Below are 20,426 nucleotides of genomic sequence, written 5' to 3'. Positions count from 1 at the left end.
CATGTGGGTAGAGTTAAAGTGACTATGCATAAATACTTAACAGAGTAGCAGCAGCGTAAAAAGGATGGGGTGGGGGGGGCAGTGCAAATAGTCCGGGTAGCCATGATTAGCTGTTCAGGAGTCTTATGGCTTGTGGGTAGAAGCTGTTGAGAAGTCTTTTGGACCTAGACTTGGCACTCCGGTACCGCTTGCCGTGCGGTAGCAGAGAGAACAGTCTATGACTAGGGTGGCTGGAGTCTTTGACAATTTTGAGGGCCTTCCTCTGACACCGCCTGGTATAGAGGTCTTGGATGGCAGGGAGCTTTGCCCCAGTGATGTACTGGGCTCGTACGCACTACCCTCTGTAGTGCCTTGCGGTCAGAGGCCAAGCAGTTGCCATACCAGGCGGTGATGCAACCAGTCAGGATGCTCTCGATGGTGCAGCTGTAGAAATTTTTTTGAGGATCTGAGGACCCATGCCAAATCTTTTTAGTCTCCTGAGGGGGAATAGGCTTTGTCGTGCCCTCTTCACGACTGTCTTGGTGTGCTTGGACCATGATAGTTCGTTGGTGATGTGGACACCAAGGAACTTGAAGCTCTCAACCTGTTCCACTACAGCCCCGTCGATGAGAATGGGGGGCGTGCTCAGTCCTCTTTTTTTTCCTGTAGTCCACAATCATCTCCTTTGTCTTGGTCACGTTGAGGGAGAGGTTGTTGTCCTGGCACCACACGGCCAGATCTCTGACCTCCTCCCTATAGGCTGTCTCATCGTTGTCGGTGATCAGGCCTACCACTGTTGTGTCGTCGGCAAACTTAATGATGGTGTTGGAGTCGTGCCTGGCCATGCAGTCATGGGTGAACAGAGAGTACAGGAGGGGACTGAGCACGCACCCCTGAGGGGCCCCGTGTTGAGGATCAGTGTGGCAGATGTGTTGTTACCCTACCCTTACCACCTGGGGGCGGCCCGTCAGGAAGTCCAGGATCCAGTTGCAGAGGGAGGTGTTTAGTCCCAGGATCCTTAGCTTAGTGATGAGCTTAGAGGGCACTATGGTGTTGAATGCTGAGCTGTAGTCAATGAATAGCATTCTCACGTAGGTGTTCCTCTTGTCCAGGTGGGAAAGGGCAGTGTGGAGTGCGATAGAGATTGCATCATCTGTGGATCTGTTGGGGCGGTATGCAAATTGGAGTGGGTCTAGGGTTTCTGGGATTATGCTGTTGATGTGAGCCATGACCAGTCTTTCAAAGCACTTCATGGCTACAGACGTCAGTGCCACGGGTCGGTAGTCATTTAGGCAGGTTATCTTAGAGTTCTTGGGCACGGGGACTATGGTGGTCTGCTTGAAACATGTTGGTATTACAGACTCGGTCAGGGACATGTTGAAAATGTCAGTGAAGACACTTGCCAGTTGGTCAGCACATGCTCGGAGTACACGCCTGGTAATCCGTCTGGCCCAGCGGCCTTGTGAATGTTGACTTGCTTAAAAGTCTTACTCACATCGGCTACGGAGAGCGTGATCACATAGTCGTCCGGAACAGCTGGTGCTCTCATGCATGCTTCAGTGTTGCTTGCCTCGAAGCGAGCATAGAAGTGGTTTAGCTCGTCTGGTAGGCTTGTGTCACTGGGCAGCTCGCGGCTGTGCTTCCCTTTGTAGTCTGTAATAGTTTTCAAGCCCTGCCCATCCGACGAGCGTCAGAGCCAGTGTAGTATGATTCAATCTTAGACCTGTATTGACTCTTTGCCTGTTTGATGGTTCGTCGGAGGTCATAGCGGGATTTCTTATAAGCTTCCGGGTTAGAGTCCCGTTCCTTGAAAGCGGCAGCTCTACCCTTTAGCTCAGTGCGGATGTTGCCTGTAATCCATGGCTTCTGGTTGGGGTATGTACGTACGGTCACTGTGGGGACGACATCATCGATGCACTTATTGATGAAGCCAGTGACTGATGTGGTGTACTCCTCAATGCTGTCTGAAGAATCCCGAACATGTTCCAGTCTGTGCTAGCAAAACAGTCCTGTAGCTTGGCATCTGCGTCATCTGACCACTTTTTATTAACCGAATCACTGGTGCTTCCTGCTTCAGTTTTTGCTTATAAGCAGGAATCAGGAGGATAGAGTTATGGTCAGATTTGCCAAATGGAGGGCGAGGGAGAGCTTTGTATGCGTCTCTGTGTGTGGAGTAAAGGTGGTCTAGAGTTTTTTTCCCTCTGGTTGCACATTTGACATGCTGGTAGAAATTAGGTAGAACGGATTTAAGTTTCCCTGCATTAAAGTCCCCGGCCACTAGGAGCGCTGCATCTGGATGAGCGTTTTCCTGTTGATTAATGGCCTTGTACAACTCGTTCAGTGCAATCTTAATGCCAGCATTGGTTTGTGGTGGTAAATAGACAGCTATGAAAAATATAGCTGAAAACTCTCTTGGTAAATAGTGTGGTCTACAGCTTATCATAAGATACTCTACCTCAGGCGAGCAAAACCTCGAGACTTCCTTAGTATTTGATTTTGTACACCAGCTGTTGTTTACAAATATACAGAGACCGCCACCCTTTGTCTTACCGGAGCCAGCCGTTCTGTCCTGCCGATGTAGCGTGTAGCCTGCTAGCTGAATGGTATCATTGTTGTCGTTCAGCCACGACTCCGTGAAACATAAGATATTACAGTTTTTAATGTCCCGTTGGTAGGATAACCGTAATCTTAAATCGTCAATTTTATTCTCAAAAGATTGAACGTTGGCTAATAGTATTGATGGGAGAGGCAGTTTACTCGCCGCCGTCGGACTCATCAAGGCACCCCGACCTACGTCCACGATATCTCCGTCTCTTCCTCAGGCGAATGACGGGGATCTGGGCCTTGCCGGGTGTCTGTAGAATATCCTTCGCGTCCGACTCGTTGAAGAAAAAGTCTTCGTCCAATGCGAGGTGAGTAATCGCTGTCCTGATATCCAGAAGCTCTTTTTTGGTTATAAGAGACGATGGCATAAACATTATGTACAAAATAAATTACAAATAACGCGGAAAAACACACATAATAGTACAATTGGTTAGAGGGCTGTAAAACGGCAGCCATCTTCTCCGGCGCTGTTGGGGGAGTCTATTCATGTGTCTCTCTTCTCTCTTCTCTCTCCACATACCTCTCTTCTCTCTCCACATCCCTCTCCCCTCTCTCTCCACATCCCTCTCCCTCCTCTCTCCACATCCCTCTCCCTTCTCTCGCCACATCCCTCTCTTCTCTCTCCACATCCCTCTCTTCTCTCTCCACATCCCTCTCGTCTCTCTCCACATCCCCCTCTCGTCTCTCTCCACATCCCTCTCCCCTCTCTCTTCACATCCCTCTCCCCTTTCTCTCCACATCCCTCTCCCCGCTCTCTCCACATCCCTCTCCCCTCTCTCTCCACATCCCTCCCTCCTTTCTCTCCACATCCCTCTCTCCTCTCTCTCCACACCGACAGGGCTGTAGTGGAGCGGGTCGAGAACTTCAAGTTCCTCATTGTCCACATCACTAAGGAATTGACATGGTCCACACACACCAACACAGTTGTGAAGAAGGCACGACAACGCCTCTTTCCCCTCAGGAGGCTGTAAAGATTTGGCATTGGCTCTCCGATCCTCAAAAAGTTATACAGCTGCAGCATTGAGAGCATCTTGACTGGCTGCATCACCGCTTGGTACGGCAACTGCTTGGCATCCGACCGCAAGGCGCTACAGAGGGTAGTGTGTACAGCCCAGTACATCACTGGGGCCGAGCTCCCTGCCATCCAGGACCTCTATAATAGGCGGTGTCAGCGGAAGGCGCTAAAAATTGTCAAAGACTCCAGCCACCCAAGTCATAGACTGTTCAAGCGGTACCGATGCACCAAGTCTGGAACCAACAGGACCCTGAACAGCTTCTACCCCCAAGCCATCAGCCTGCTAAATAGTTAACCAAATAGCTGACCCTTTTTGACTCTATGCACACACATTGGACTCTACCCACACACTCACACAGACACTCCAACACATACACAACACGTACACACAGGAACACATTCGCCACACACACATTTCAACACCCATCACATACGCTGCTGTTACTGTTTATTATCTATCCTGTTGCCTAGTCACTTTATCCCTACCTATATGTACATATCTGCCTCAATTTCCTTGTACCCCTGCACATGGACTCGGTGCTGGTACCCCTGCACATCAGCTCGCTCCTGGTACCCCTGCACATCAGCTCGGTGCTGGTACCCCATGTATATAACCAAGCTATCATTGCTCATTGTGTATTTATTCCTCGTGTTACACATTTTTAAAAATCTATTATTATAGATTTTTTTTTATTGTATTTTGCATTGTTGGGAAGGACCCGTAAGCATTTCACTGTTAGTCTACAGCTGTTGTTTACGAAGCATGTGACAATTAAAATTAAATAAAATGTTTAGATACAGTATGTTTCTGCTTATAATTTCTGACATTTTGGTAGGCTTTTTGTTAGTCAACTTGTCTATAATTTGTTACATGCAGCTTCTCTTCTGTCATTACTTGTTGCCCCAGAAGACTAAATAAACCCTTGCTCACCAGAATAATAATAAATTATAGAATGAATGCTTCAATCTATTTGACATCGGTAAAGTTCTCTCTTTCATATCTGCTTCTCTTGAGGGCTGAAGGACGTTTAGGGACCGGGGAGAAAATGCAATTAAATTAAATTAAAAATGGAAATATTTTCAAATGACATCAGTTTAACTGGTTTAAAGAAAATTAAAAAGTTGTGAAAATGACCCAACATGTTTCTGATAAGATTATAGGTTTGGCTTGGATGTATATTTTTTGTTATGTGGTTGAAATACTATCAACTTTATGATGCTGATAAAGATAGCACCTTTACAGAAGGTCCCTACACAGGACTGTCCCTATTTCGCATTCACATTCTCTCAAGATGCTGAAAGAAAGAAATCCTATTTCTCCAGTCCAGTTCCCGAGTCAAAATTGACATTTGGTGTATAATTTTACTGCAAGAAATCCTTAATTCTGCAGGAGTTAATAGCCTATTATATTAGGCTATGTGAGAGGTACCGTTACCTTGACGTCGCCATATTTGAAGTACCCGTCTTGTGACTGTCTAATTTGTATAGCGCCTCACAATCATCACACATAACATAGCTGCTATCATCCTCTTTTACCATTTCACCTCTTTATAACTCTCAATTTCTCTGCTTTTCTCTTACTGAATTAAACTCTGACATTGCCCTTTTTGCCCAAGTTCCCAAAATGATTTGGCGATTGGCACTCGTACAGTTAGGCCCTAAAGCTTACACACTAATGACAGATAAAAAAGAATGACAGTAAAACCTCAATGTGGCCTATAGATATGAAAAGCACAATAATTATAGGCTACATTTATGGATTTTTTAATGCCCTGTTTTCTCTTTATTCAACTCTTTATTCAACCACGGGGACTGCGGGTTATGAGTCAACCCTTGCATCACTAACACACACACACACACAGTTAACCACTTCCTCTGTCCCCTGTAATCCCCCAGAGAGAGGAGAGGAGAGGAGAGGAGAGGAGAGGAGAGGAGAGGAGAGGAGAGGAGAGGAGAGGAGGATGAGTGAAAGGAAGAGAAAACAATAGGCTCCTAGACAGCCTGTCATCTCCTCCCAGGGGTCAGACTGCTAACACACTGGAACTCTCTCTTCTTCCTTCTCCCTTTGTCACTCCATCGCGCCATGTCTCCCTGGAGCATATCACGGTGTGTGTGTGTGTGTGTGTGTGTGTGTGTGGGGTACCTGAGCAGGCGAGTCATGGCGTGCCTGCAGGTGTAGTGGAGGGGTGTGTTGTGTTGGTAGGTCTCTCCGTAGGATGCGTTGGGGTCCAGCCCCTCCTTGAACTGGCTGTTGCCATCATACAGTTGCCATGCCAACGCCTCGTCTCCACTGACTAGAGCCTTCCGGAACTTAGTGGCTGTGTTCCCCATCACTGCTCTACAGGGGGGCGTCGCACTGGAATCATTCAGCACAATTAATCATCTTTATCATTCATAATTTATTAATTTCATGTGTGTGTTAACTTATATCTGTAATACTACTTCATGTAATAATAAATCATTTAATTTTTTCTATTTGATAATGATAAACACTCACCTCCGCTATTCAGTCCTCACCTCCTCTCCTCCTCCTCCTCCTCCTCCTCCTCCTCTTCCTCTCCTCCTGTCCTCCTCCACTCCTCAGCTCACAGCTCAGTCATGGCCCACACCCTGTCGAGAGGAGAGAGGGAGGGAGGAGGGAGAAATTGGATCAATTAACCAATCAACTAATCTACATTGAAAATGAAATACAGAAATAGCTCATTTACATATGCATTCACACGCCTTTGCTATGAAACTCCAAATTGAGCTCAGGTGCATCCAATCTCCTTTGTTCATCCTTGAGATGTCACTACAACTTGTTTGGATTCCACCTGTGGCCAATTCTATTGTTTGGACATGATTTAAAAAGAAACATACCAGTCTACAGTGCATTCGGAAATTATTCAGACCCCTTGACTTTTTCCACATTTTGTTACGTTACAGCCTTATTCTAAAATTGATTTTTATTTTTTACTTCCAGGGCCTCCCGAGTGGCGCAGCGGTCTAAGGCACAGCATCACAGTGCTAGAGGCGTCACTACATCCCAGGCTGTGTCGTAGCCGGCCACGCCCGGGAGCCCCATGAGGCGGTGCACAATTGGCCCAGCGTCGTCCGGGTTAGGGGAGGGTTTGGCCGGCCAGGATGTCCTTGTCCTGTCGCGCTCTAGCGACTCCTTGTGGCGGGCCAGGCGCATGCACGCTGACTTCGGTCGCCAGTTGTACAGTGTTTCCTCCAACACATTGGTGCGGCTGGCTTCCGGGTTAAGCGAGCAGTGTATCAAGATGCAGTGCGGCTTGGCAGGGTCGTGTTTCGGAGGACGCATGGCTCTCGACCTTCAACTCTCCCGAGTCTGTACGGGAGTTGCAGCGATGGGACAAGACTAACTACCAGTTGGGGAGAAAAAAGGGGGCAAAAAGTACAAAAATAATAATTTAAAAAATCTAAAATAATAACCGAACAGTTTTTTTGAAAATGTTGCTAATTTATTACTAATAAAAAAGTATTCAGACCTTTTACCCAGTACGTTGTTGAAGCACCTTTGGCAACGATTACAGCCTTGAGTCTTCTTGGGTATGACGCTACAAGTTTGGCACACCTGTATTTGGGGAGTTTCTCCCATTCTTCTCTGCAGATCCTCTCAAGCTCTGTCAGGTTGGATTGGGAGCGTCGCTGCACAGCTATTTCCAGGTCTCTCCAGAGATGTTCGATCGGGTTCAAGTCCGGGCTCTGGCTGGGCCACTCAATGACATTCAGAGACTTTTCCCCTAGCCACTCCTGCGTTGTCTTGGCTATGTGCTTAGGGTCGTTGTCCTGTTGGAAGGTGAACCTTCTCCCCAGTCTGAGGTTCTGAGCGCTCTGGAGCAGGTTTGCATCAAGGATCTCTCTGTACTTTGCTCCGTTCATCTTTCCCTCGATCCTGACTAGTCTCCCAGTCCCTGCCGCTGAAAAACATCCCCACAGCATGAGGCTGCCACCACCATGCTTCACCGTAGGGATGGTGCCAGGGTTCCTCCAGATGTGACGCTTGGCATTCAGGCCAAAGAGTTCAATCTTGGTTTCATCAGACCAGAGAATCTTGTATCTCATGGTCTGAGCGTCTTTAAATGCCTTTTGGCAAACTCTAAGCGGGCTGTGATGTGCCTTTTACTGAGGAGTGGCTTCCGTCTGGCCACTCTACTATAAATGCCTGATTGGTGGAGTGCTGCAGAGATGGTTGTCCTTGTGGAATGTTCTCCCATCTCTACAGAGGAACTCTAGAGCTCTATTAGAGTGACCATCGGGTTCTTGGTCACCTCCCTGACAAAGGCCCTTCTCCCCCAATTGCTCAGTTTGGCTGGGTGGCCAGCTCTAGGAAGAGTCTTGGTGGTTCCAAACTTCTTCCATTTAAGAATGATGGAGGCCACTGTGTTCTTGGGGACCTTCAATGCTGCAGACATTTTTTGTACCCTTCCCCAGATCTGTGCCTCGACAGAATCCTGTCTCAGAGCTTTGCAGACAATTCCTTCGACCTCATGGCTTGGTTTTTGCTCTGACATGCACTGTCAACTGTGCGACCTTTCCAAATCATGTCCAATCAATTGAATTTACCACAGGTGGACTCCAATCAAGTTGCAGAAACATCTCAAGGATGATCAATTGAAACAGAATGCACCTGAGCTAAAATTCGAGTCTCATAGCAAAGGGTCTGAATAGTTATGTAAATAAAGTATTTATGTTTTTATTTTGCATTATGGGGTATTGTGTGTAGATTGATGAGGGAGAATTTTTTATTTAATCTATTTTAGAATAAGGCTGTAACATATAACAAAATGTGGAAAAAGGAAAGAGGTCTGAATACTTTCCAAATGCACTGTATCTGGCTCCACAGATCCCATCATTTATAAACAGTCTCTGTGCCTCAACCATTTTCTGCTCCAGTAAGTCTACTGTAGACGTGTGTGTGTGTGTGTGTGTGTGTAAGGGGGGGCTACTGATAGTTTATAGGTCACGCTGACTGCTCTACTATCAGATCCACACAGCTTCAGTTGATTCCAGCACACTTCACCTCCCTCTCCCCATCTTCCCATCTTCTCTCTCTATCCATCTTCCTCTCTTCTCTCTCTATCCATCTTCCTCTCTTCTCTCTCTATCCATCTTCCTCTCTCTATCCATCTTCCTCTCTTCTCTCTATCCATCTTCCTCTTCTCTCTCTATCCATCTTCCTCTCTTCTCTCTATCCATCTTCCTCTTCTCTCTCTATCCATCTTCCTCTCTTCTCTCTATCCATCTTCCTCTCTTCTCTCTCTATCCATCTTCCTCTCTTCTCTCTCTCTGTCTTCTTATGTCAACAGCATTACAGCATCCTGACATGGATTCAAAGCAAATCATAGTTTTCTATTGCCAAAAATGATCAACATACCAACCACCGGCTTTTGGTGGCATGATGTGTTTACAACACATAGCTTATAAGTAAGTGTTCATAACATAGCATTTATAACACAGTGTTCATAAACATGGTGAAGTTGGCCCAACACATGTAGCTACTTCAATTTAGCAGTGTGCTAAGTGTCAGACTCTAAAAATAAAGAAAGAAAGTCGCACACTCTAATTATGCTCCCAAAAGTTTAATGGGTATAGCAACCAACGTTTCGGCACGCAGTGCCTTCTTCAGGGTTCAGGTTTAAGGGTCAGACTCAACATAAGGGTTAGCTAGCTAGCTAAAAAAAACAAAGACCCTGTCTGAATCTGTATCTGGTTGTGTCCAGGCAACCCCCTATGTGGCGGACTAAACTCCACTCACCACCATGTAGCCTACAGCTCGAACTTTGGATAATTGCTTTATTCGTTGGTCTCTGGCTCTTTCAACAGGCTAGCATGGACAGACTCTTATCACTTGTTAGCTAGCTAACGTTAGTTACCACCTAGCCATGCAGCTATGACTAGCTAAGAATAATAATCATAGCCAGAGCCATGTATTTCTGAATTCTATGGCGCTCCATGTCTAGCTAGTTACCTACCACCGTTCTGCTACAGAACTGGCTGACGTGAATATCTGTAAACGTGATGCCAAGTTATGCTGGTTCAATTAAGCTGATGCCAGGGCTGTGGTTTAAATGGTAAGAGCTAGCTAGCGAGTATATCGTTGTTGGCCTCTCAATTTAGTCTTGTCAAATCATTAAAGCTACCTAGCCACAACTGGCCAACACAGCTAACGTTAGCTGGCTAGCTAGCTAATGATACACATCTAGCTGATAAAATCTAACGTTACTTAGCTAGCTATCAATCTACTACTTACACCACCATCGATTAACTTGGTCACCAGTTGGACATCCAAACATTCACACTGGCAGAATACCGTTATTTCATAATTTCCCTTCTCGACTCCCCACCATCCTTCCTTCCTTTCTCTCCAACCTCAGTTCTTCCGAGTGATGATGCGAGATGCTGCTGTTTCTGTTGTTTCTGTTGTTATTGCTGCCAGGAAGAGAGGCATTACACGCATGCGCAGAAAAGCTGTCACTGGCCACTTACACCTGATTGGTCAATAAATGTCTTCGTCTCCTTGTCTCCTGTCTCAAAGATGGTTTAGAAAGGTTGTTAAAAGTGCCTCAAACTTGCCCAAGCCATTCAAATTTGCAAACGGTAGAAGTAAAAAACACTCAAAAGCACATATAAGTCTTCCCATTCTGTACGTTTATTACACATAATACATGTTTATTACACAACTCCAAAGTACAAGGAAGTTATGGATAAAATATTTGGTCATTGCTATTTGCCAACGTTAGTACATGACATTAGGCTACATAAAGTTTGCATTGAGTCCATAGGCACATTATAGATAGTGCTGTTCTTAATATTTTTACAACGAATTCTAGACAGCAATAGGCTATATGTTCCCCCCACTGTCTCTCTGTCACACACACACACACACGTTCACTCTTTTTCTCTACTCTTGACAGCAGATGCCCAGTCTGCAGGCTTCACACAGAGCTTTCTCATGGGGCCTCATCGACACCTTCTCTGACCCATCCTCTTCCTCCTCCTCATCATCATCCTCCTCCTCCTCCTCCTCCTCCTCCTCCTCCTCCTCCTCCTCCTCTCCGTAGCAGTTCTTCCTAATCTTTCCAAACAGTCCAAGCAGTGCCTCCTCCACCTCGTTCTGGGAGAAACCTGGGAGTTCAAACTCTTCCCGGCAGCGTCTGCATGCCTGGCCGAGCGGCCGCATCAGCACAGTCCCCCTCGCTGTCTTATTCTGCAGACGGTACCGGAACACTACCACCACCCGTGCCGACCGCCACGTCTTAAAACACTTACCACACTGGAACCTGAGAGAGAGAGGTAGAGGGGAGCAAGAAGGGGGGAGGGGGAGAGGGAGAGGGGGGAGAGGGAGAGAGAGAGAGAGGGGGAGAGAGAGAGAGGTCGCGGGAGAGAGAGAGAGAGAGAGCGAGAGAGAGAGAGAGAGAGAGAGAGAGAGAGCATTTGAATGAAAGCATGTCTATCTGTCATTTTAGACAAGTGGTCTGTTTCCACATGGTGGCGCTGCAGTGCCAATCTTCTGAACCTTTGTGGAACTGAGTCGGGGGAAAACCACAGGCCTACACAACACATAACAAGCATAAAGACAATGATAGTAAGAGAAAGAGATACGTACTGTCCAAAGGCACAGTGGCTGTACACCCTCCATTCTCTCCTCCTCTCCTCCTTGGTGAGTGTTTCTGTCAGGCCATAGTTGAAGTGGAAGGCCCACTGGTCACTACTGTCCAACTCCTCATCCAACATCTCCTCAAAACACTCTGACCACAGGGTGGGCGTCCAGTCTGGGTTACACACACACACACACACACACACACATAAGCAAGCACGCACACACACATAGACAAACATGCAAGCGCACGTACGCAAACAACACACACACTGAGTCAGGACCGGACTGGTTCAGATAGTGCAGCAAGGGCTTATTAAATAACTTTCCTGATTAATGCACATAAATAGACCTAGGCCTACTTCCGTTATGTAAATAAATGAATAAACAAACAAGCTAGACACTGGTCATATGTCCAGAAAAACGGCATAATAGGATAAAAGAAAGTAACTTAAAAGTATTCATTGCCTACCTGTGCTCATGGTCATCAATGTCGGAGAACAAATGAAAAAAAAATGCTGTTGAAGAACAAATTATCTGTTTGTGTCGTTATGAGCTGGATATTTATATGGTCCCAGTGGTACTCCCCTGACGTTGGGATTTGGAAACCGAAACTTACCGTCTGGTTTCGTTTTCCCCCGGTCAAAAGTCTGCAGTAGTACGCAGGCTGTCTCTGTGCTCTATTGAAGACCAGCCCTTCAGTACAGATTGACCATTATATTGACCAGGGGCCTCATGTATCAATATTGCGTAGAAACTATTCTAAAATACTACATAGAAAAAGTGTAATTTATCAAACAATCCTATGAGCATCATATGTACACCAGTAGGAGATAACCATTGATAAATACCAATTGTTCTCAGCTTCAGTGCTTGTGCATGACCCGGGCTATTTGCGATGCGAAACGCCACTATTTAACCATATATGGTGAAAATCATCCCTTTAAAGCCCGTGGGGAATATCCAAATTGTATTATTTTTTATTTTTTATTTTTTCATGAGCAGTATACGTTTTTCCAGTACAAGACATCTGTGCCCATTCAAGAGCCCACATTAAAATTTTTATTACTTATAAACAAAATAATTTTGGGGGGTTCTCATACACTTACAATTATGTTTTGACTCTTGCTTGAACAGTCACTAAGATTATATTTGGTTGTGATATTTGCTAAATAACTTAGTATTCTTATGTCAACAGCACAACAGCATTACAGCATTACAGCATCCTGACATGGATTCAAAGCAAATCATAGTTTTGTATTGCCAAAAATTCTGGACCCTTTCTAAAACTAGCCGCCGAAATTGTCGCAACCCCTATTACTAGCCTGTTCAACCTCTCTTTCGTAACATCTGAGATCCCCAGAGATTGGAAAGCTGCCACGGTCATCCCCCTCTTCAAAGGGGGTGACACTCTAGATCCAAACTGTTACAGACCCATATCCATCCTGCCCTGCCTTTCAAAAGTTTTTGAAAGCCAAGTCAACAAACAGATCACCGACCATTTCGAATCCCACCGTACCTTCTCCGCTATGCAATCCGGTTTCCGAGCTGGTCATGGGTGCACTTCAGCCACGCTCAAGGTCCTAAACGATATTATAACCGCGATCGATAATAGACAGTACTGTGCAGCCGTTTTCATTGACCTGGCCAAGGCTTTCGACTCTGTCAACCACCGCATTCTTATTGGCAGACTAAATAGCCTTGGTTTCTCAAATGACTGCCTCGCCTGGTTCACCAACTACTTCTCAGATAGAGTTCAATGTGTCAAATCGGAGGGCCTGTTGTCTGGACCTATGGCAGTCTCTATGGGGGTGCCACAGGGTTCAATTCTTGGGCCGACTCTTTTCTCTGTGTATATCAATGACGTCGCTCTTGCTGCTGGTGACTCTCAGATCCACCTCTACGCAGACGACACCATTTTGTATACATCTGGCCCTTCATTGGACACTGTGTTAACAAACCTCCAAACGAGCTTCAATGCCATACAACACTCCTTCAGTAGCCTCCAACTGCTCTTAAACACTAGTAAAACTAAATGCATGCTCTTCAACCGAACGCTGCTTGCACCCGCCCACCAGACTAGAATCACTACTCTCGACGGGTCTGACCTAGAGTATGTGGACAACTACAAATATCTAGGTGTCTGGTTAGACTGTAAACTCTCCTTCCAGACTCACATTAAGAATCTCCAATCCAAAGTTAAATCTAGAATCGGTTTCCTATTTCGCAACAAAGCCTCCTTCACTCATGCTGCCAAACATGCCCTCGTAAACGGACTATCCTACCGATCCTTGACTTCGGCGATGTCATTTACAAAATAGCCTCCAACACTCTACTCAGCAAATTGGATGTAGTCTATCACAGTGCCATCCGTTTTGTCTCCAAAGCCCCATATAATACCCACCACTGTGACCTGTACGCTCTTGTTGGCTGGTCCTCACTACATATTCATCGCCAAACCCACTGGCTCCAGGCCATCTATAAATCACTGCTAGGCAAATCCCCGCCTTATCTTAGCTCATTGGTCACCATAGCAACACCCACCCGTAGTCTGCGCTCCAGCAGGTATATCTCACTGGTCATCCCCAAAGCCAACACCTCCTTTGGCCGCAATTCCTTCCAGTTCTCTGCTGCCAATGACTGGAACAAATTGCAAAAATCTCTGAAGCTGGAGACACTTATCTCCCTCACTAACTTTAAGCATCAGTTGTCAGAGCACCTTACCGATCACTGCACCTGTACACAGCCCATCTGAAATTAGCCCGCACAACTACCTCATCCCTATATTGTTATTTATTTTGCTCATTTGTACCCCAGTATCTCTATTTGCACATCATCTCTTGCACATCTATCATTCCAGTGTTAATACTAATTGTAATTATTTTGCACTATAGCCTATTTAGTGCCTTACCTCCATAACTTGCTACATTTGCACACACTGTATATATATGTATTTCTGTTGTATTTTTGACTTTGTTTTGTTTTACCCCATATGTACCTCTGTGTTGTTGTTTTTATCGCACTGCTTTGCTTTATCTTGGCCAGGTCGCAGTTGTAAATGAGAACTTGTTCTCAACTGGTTTACCTGGTTAAATAAAGGTGAAATAAAAAAATAAATAAAAAATAAAAAAATCAACAAAACAACCATCGGCTTTTGGTGGCATGATGTGTTTACAACACATAGCTTATAAGTAAGTGTTCATAACATAGCATTTATAACACAGTGTTCATAAACATGGTGAAGTTGGCCCAACACATGTAGCTACTTCAATTTAGCAGTGTGCTAAGTGTCAGACTCTAAAAATAAAGAAAGAAAGTCGCACACTCTAATTATGCTCCCAAAAGTTTAATGGGTATAGCAACCAACGTTTTCGGCACGCAGTGCCTTCTTCAGGGTTCAGGTTTAACATTTACATTTACGTCATTTAGCAGACGCTCTTATCCAGAGCGACTTACAAATAGGTGCATTCACCCTATAGCCAGTGGGAGAACCACTTTACAATATCTCTTTTTTTTTAGGGGGGTAGAAGGATTACTTTATCCTATCCCAGGTATTCCTTAAAGAGGTGGGGTTTCAAATGTCTCCGGAAGGTGGTGAGTGACTCCGCTGTCCTGGCGTCGTGAGGGAGCTTGTTCCACCATTGGGGTGCCAGAGCAGCGAACAGTTTTGACTGGGCTGAGCGGGAACTATGCTTCCGCAGAGGAAGGGAGCCAGCAGGCCAGAGGTGGATGAACGCAATGCCCTCGTTTGGATGTAGGGACTGATCAGAGCCTGAAGGTACAGAGGTGCCGATCCCCTCACAGCTCCATAGGCAAGCACCATGGTCTTGTAACAGATGCGAGCTTCAACTGGAAGCCAGTGGAGTGTGCGGAGGAGCGGGGTGACGGAGAGAACTTGGGAAGGTTGAACACCAGACGGGCTGCGGCATTCTGGATGAGTTGTAGGGTTTAATGGCACAGGCAGGGAGCCCAGCCAACAGCGAGTTGCAGTAATCCAGACGGGAGATGACAAGTGCCTGGATTGGACCTGTGCCGCTTCCTGTGTAAGGCAGGGTCGTACTCTCGAATGTTGTAGAGCATGAACCTGCAGGATCGGGTCACCGCCTTGATGTTAGCGGAGAACGACAGGGTGTTGTCCAGGGTCACGCCAAGGCTCTTCGCACTGTGGGAGGAGGACACAACGGAGTTGTCAACCGTGATGGCGAGATCATGGAACGGGCAGTCCTTCCCCGGGAGGAAGAGCAGCTCCGTCTTGCCAAGGTTCAGCTTGAGGTGGTGATCCGTCATCCATACTGATATGTCTGCCAGACATGCAGAGATGCGATTCGCCACCTGGTTATCAGAAGGGGGAAAGGAGAAGATTAGTTGTGTATCGTCAGCGTAGCAATGATAGGAGAGGCCATGTAAGGATATGACAGAGCCAAGTGACTTGGTGTATAGGGAGAATAGGAGAGGGCCTAGAACTGAGCCCTGGGGGACGCCAGTGGTGAGAGCACGTGGTGCGGAGACAGCTTCGCCACGCCACTTGGTAGGAGCGACCGGTCAGGTAGGGACGCGATCCAGGAGTGAGCCGCGCCGGAGATGCCCAGCTCGGAGAGGGTGGAGAGGGAGGATCTGATGGTTCACAGTATCAAAGGCAGCAGACAGGTCTAGAAGGACAAGAGCAGAGGAGAGAGAGTTAGCTTTAGCAGTGCGGGAGAGCCTCCGTGACACAGAGAAGAGCAGTCTCAGTTGAATGACCAGTCCTGAAACCTGACTGGTTTGGATCAAGAAGGTCATTCTGAGAGAGATAGCAAGAGAGTTGGCTAAAGACGGCACGCTCAATAGTTTTGGAAAGAAAAGAAAGAAGGGATACTGGTCTGTAGTTGTTGACATCAGTGGGATCGAGTGTTGGTTTTTTGAGAAGGGGTGCAACAGCTAACGTTTAAGGGTCAGACTCAACATAAGGGTTAGCTAGCGAGCTAAAAAAAACAAAGACCCTGTCTGAATCTGTATCTGGTTGTGTCCAGGCAACCCCCTATGTGGCGGACTAAACTCCACTCACCACCATGTAGCCTACAGCTCGAACTTTGGATAATTGCTTTATTCGTTGGTCTCTGGCTCTTTCAACAGGCTAGCATGGACAGACTCTTATCACTTGTTAGCTAGCTAACGTTAGTTACCACCTAGCCATGCAGCTATGACTAGCTAAGAATAATAATCATAGCCAGAGCCATGTATTTCTGTCTCTATGGCGCTCCATGTCTAGCTAGTTACCTACCACCGTTCTGCTACAGAACTGGCTGACGTGAATATCTGTAAACGTGATGCCAAGTTATGCTGGTTCAATTAAGCTGATGCCAGGGCTGTGGTTTAAATGGTAAGAGCTAGCTAGCGAGTATATCGTTGTTGGCCTCTCAATTTAGTCTTGTCAAATCATTAAAGCTACCTAGCCACAACTGGCCAACACAGCTAACGTTAGCTGGCTAGCTAGCTAATGATACACATCTAGCTGATAAAATCTAACGTTACTTAGCTAGCTATCAATCTACTACTTACACCACCATCGATTAACTTGGTCACCAGTTGGACATCCAAACATTCACACTGGCAGAATACCGTTATTTCATCATTTTCCTTGTCGACTCCCCACCATCCTTCCTTCCTTTCTCTCTAACCTCAGTTCTTCCGAGTGATGATGCGAGATGCTGCTGTTTCTGTTGTTATTGCTGCCAGGAAGAGAGGCGTTACACGCATGCGCAGAAAAGCTGTCACTGGCCACTTACACCTGATTGGTCAATAAATGTCTTCGTCTCCTTGTCTCCTGTCTCAAAGATGGTTTAGAAAGGTTGTTAAAAGTGCCTCAAACTTGCCCAAGCCATTCAAATTTGCAAACGGTAGAAGTAAAAAACACTCAAAAGCACATATAAGTCTTCCCATTCTGTACGTTTATTACACATAATACATGTTTATTACACAACTCCAAAGTACAAGGAAGTTATGGATAAAATATTTGGTCATTGCTATTTGCCAACGTTAGTACATGACATTAGGCTACATAAAGTTTGCATTGAGTCCATAGGCACATTATAGATAGTGCTGTTCTTAATATTTTTACAACGAATTCTAGACAGCATTAGGCTATACGTTCCCCCCACTGTCTCTCTGTCACACACACACACACGTTCACTCTTTTTCTCTACTCTTGACAGCAGATGCCCAGTCTGCAGGCTTCACACAGAGCTTTCTCATGGGGCCTCATCGACACCTTCTCTGACCCATCCTCTTCCTCCTCCTCATCATCATCCTCCTCCTCCTCCTCCTCCTCCTCCTCCTCCTCCTCCTCTCCGTAGCAGTTCTTCCTAATCTTTCCAAACAGTCCAAGCAGTGCCTCCTCCACCTCGTTCTGGGAGAAACCTGGGAGTTCAAACTCTTCCCGGCAGCGTCTGCATGCCTGGCCGAGCGGCCGCATCAGCACAGTCCCCCTCGCTGTCTTATTCTGCAGACGGTACCGGAACACTACCACCACCCGTGCCGACCGCCACGTCTTAAAACACTTACCACACTGGAACCTGAGAGAGAGAGGTAGAGGGAGCAAGAAGGGGGGGAGGGGGAGAGGGAGAGGGGGAGAGGGAGAGGGAGAGAGAGAGGGGGAGAGAGAGAGAGGTCGCGGGAGAGAGAGAGAGAGAGCGAGAGAGAGAGAGAGAGAGAGAGAGAGAGAGAGAGCATTTGAATGAAAGCATGTCTATCTGTCATTTTAGACAAGTGGTCTGTTTCCACATGGTGGCGCTGCAGTGCCAATCTTCTGAACCTTTGTGGAACTGAGTCGGGGAAAACCACAGGCCTACACAACACATAACAAGCATAAAGACAATGATAGTAAGAGAAAGAGATACGTACTGTCCAAAGGCACAGTGGCTGTACACCCTCCATTCTCTCCTCCTCTCCTCCTTGGTGAGTGTTTCTGTCAGGCCATAGTTGAAGTGGAAGGCCCACTGGTCACTACTGTCCAACTCCTCATCCAACATCTCCTCAAAACACTCTGACCACAGGGTGGGCGTCCAGTCTGGGTTACACACACACACACACACACACACACACACACACACATAAGCAAGCACGCACACACACATAGACAAACATGCAAGCGCACGTACGCAAACAACACACACACTGAGTCAGGACCGGACTGGTTCAGATAGTGCAGCAAGGGCTTATTAAATAACTTTCCTGATTAATGCACATAAATAGACCTAGGCCTACTTCCGTTATGTAAATAAATGAATAAACAAACAAGCTAGACACTGGTCATATGTCCAGAAAAACGGCATAATAGGATAAAAGAAAGTAACTTAAAAGTATTCATTGCCTACCTGTGCTCATGGTCATCAATGTCGGAGAACAAATGAAAAAAAAATGCTGTTGAAGAACAAATTATCTGTTTGTGTCGTTATGAGCTGGATATTTATATGGTCCCAGTGGTACTCCCCTGACGTTGGGATTTGGAAACCGAAACTTACCGTCTGGTTTCGTTTTCCCCCGGTCAAAAGTCTGCAGTAGTACGCAGGCTGTCGCTGTGCTCTATTGAAGACCAGCCCTTCAGTACAGATTGACCATTATATTGACCAGGGGCCTCATGTATCAATATTGCGTAGAAACTATTCTAAAATACTACATAGAAAAAGTGTAATTTATCAAACAATCCTATGAGCATCATATGTACACCAGTAGGAGATAACCATTGATAAATACCAATTGTTCTCAGCTTCAGTGCTTGTGCATGACCCGGGCTATTTGCGATGCGAAACGCCACTATTTAACCAATATGGTGAAAATCATCCCTTTAAAGCCCGTGGGGAATATCCAAATTGTATTATTTTTTATTTTTTATTTTTTCATGAGCAGTATACGTTTTTCCAGTACAAGACATCTGTGCCCATTCAAGAGCCCACATTAAAATTTTTATTACTTATAAACAAAATAATTTTGGGGGGTTCTCATACACTTACAATTATGTTTTGACTCTTGCTTGAACAGTCACTAAGATTATATTTGGTTGTGATATTTGCTAAATAACTTAGTATTCTTATGTCAACAGCACAACAGCATTACAGCATTACAGCATCCTGACATGGATTCAAAGCAAATCATAGTTTTCTATTGCCAAAAATTCTGGACCCTTTCTTTCCAAAACTAGCCGCCGAAATTGTCGCAACCCCTATTACTAGCCTGTTCAACCTCTCTTTCGTAACATCTGAGATCCCCAGAGATTGGAAAGCTGCCACGGTCATCCCCCTCTTCAAAGGGGGTGACACTCTAGATCCAAACTGTTACAGACCCATATCCATCCTGCCCTGCCTTTCAAAAGTTTTTGAAAGCCAAGTCAACAAACAGATCACCGACCATTTCGAATCCCACCGTACCTTCTCCGCTATGCAATCCGGTTTCCGAGCTGGTCATGGGTGCACTTCAGCCACGCTCAAGGTCCTAAACGATATTATAACCGCGATCGATAGTAGACAGTACTGTGCAGCCGTTTTCATTGACCTGGCCAAGGCTTTCGACTCTGTCAACCACCGCATTCTTATTGGCAGACTAAATAGCCTTGGTTTCTCAAATGACTGCCTCGCCTGGTTCACCAACTACTTCTCAGATAGAGTTCAATGTGTCAAATCGGAGGGCCTGTTGTCTGGACCTATGGCAGTCTCTATGGGGGTGCCACAGGGTTCAATTCTTGGGCCGACTCTTTTCTCTGTGTATATCAATGACGTCGCTCTTGCTGCTGGTGACTCTCAGATCCACCTCTACGCAGACGACACCATTTTGTATACATCTGGCCCTTCATTGGACACTGTGTTAACAAACCTCCAAACGAGCTTCAATGCCATACAACACTCCTTCAGTAGCCTCCAACTGCTCTTAAACACTAGTAAAACTAAATGCATGCTCTTCAACCGAACGCTGCTTGCACCCGCCCACCAGACTAGAATCACTACTCTCGACGGGTCTGACCTAGAGTATGTGGACAACTACAAATATCTAGGTGTCTGGTTAGACTGTAAACTCTCCTTCCAGACTCACATTAAGAATCTCCAATCCAAAGTTAAATCTAGAATCGGTTTCCTATTTCGCAACAAAGCCTCCTTCACTCATGCTGCCAAACATGCCCTCGTAAAACGGACTATCCTACCGATCCTTGACTTCGGCGATGTCATTTACAAAATAGCCTCCAACACTCTACTCAGC

The 20,426-nt window shown here is 46.0% G+C and overlaps 3 protein-coding genes across 3 annotated transcripts in view; all 3 read right to left on the bottom strand.

The window, feature by feature from the left end:
* Nucleotides 1-10,142, bottom strand: part of LOC121572638 (ankyrin repeat and IBR domain-containing protein 1-like) — a 40,458-nt gene extending 30,316 nt beyond the window's left edge. The window contains exons 1-3 of the mRNA XM_045222298.1: nt 9,855-10,142; nt 6,096-6,208; nt 5,742-5,954 (exon numbers count right to left, since the gene is read on the bottom strand). Coding sequence (XP_045078233.1) covers nt 5,742-5,929 — 188 coding nt within the window. The 5' untranslated portion in view covers nt 5,930-5,954; nt 6,096-6,208; nt 9,855-10,142. The remainder of the gene's footprint in view (nt 1-5,741; nt 5,955-6,095; nt 6,209-9,854) is intronic.
* Nucleotides 10,143-10,231: 89 nt separating this feature from the next.
* On the bottom strand, nt 10,232-11,825 carry LOC121572268 (receptor-transporting protein 3-like). Its single transcript, XM_041884286.2, has 3 exons — nt 11,674-11,825; nt 11,211-11,376; nt 10,232-10,884 (listed from the first exon to the last, which is right to left on the bottom strand). Exons 1-3 carry the CDS (start codon nt 11,687-11,689, stop codon nt 10,506-10,508), a joined length of 561 nt encoding a protein of 186 aa, XP_041740220.2. The 5' UTR covers nt 11,690-11,825; the 3' UTR covers nt 10,232-10,505.
* Nucleotides 11,826-17,107: 5,282 nt separating this feature from the next.
* On the bottom strand, nt 17,108-18,709 carry LOC121573023 (receptor-transporting protein 3-like). The gene is made up of 3 exons (XM_045222403.1): nt 18,554-18,709; nt 18,081-18,246; nt 17,108-17,752 (listed from the first exon to the last, which is right to left on the bottom strand). Exons 1-3 carry the CDS (start codon nt 18,567-18,569, stop codon nt 17,380-17,382), a joined length of 555 nt encoding a protein of 184 aa, XP_045078338.1. The 5' UTR covers nt 18,570-18,709; the 3' UTR covers nt 17,108-17,379.
* Nucleotides 18,710-20,426: the final 1,717 nt, after the last annotated feature.

Source organism: Coregonus clupeaformis, chromosome 8 (genome assembly GCF_020615455.1).
Source record: "Coregonus clupeaformis isolate EN_2021a chromosome 8, ASM2061545v1, whole genome shotgun sequence".
Lineage (NCBI taxonomy): Eukaryota > Metazoa > Chordata > Actinopteri > Salmoniformes > Salmonidae > Coregonus > Coregonus clupeaformis.
This window is presented reverse-complemented; position numbering and strand designations above follow the sequence as displayed.

What these genes read in the sequence shown, in the direction of transcription:
- LOC121573023 (XM_045222403.1), bottom strand. An exon ending in AGCCACTGTGCCTTTGGACA is followed by an intron (nt 17,753 to 18,080) that starts GTACGTATCTCT and finishes TCTCTCTCTCAG; the next exon opens with GTTCCAGTGTGGTAAGTGTT.
- LOC121572268 (XM_041884286.2), bottom strand. An exon ending in AGCCACTGTGCCTTTGGACA is followed by an intron (nt 10,885 to 11,210) that starts GTACGTATCTCT and finishes TCTCTCTCTCAG; the next exon opens with GTTCCAGTGTGGTAAGTGTT.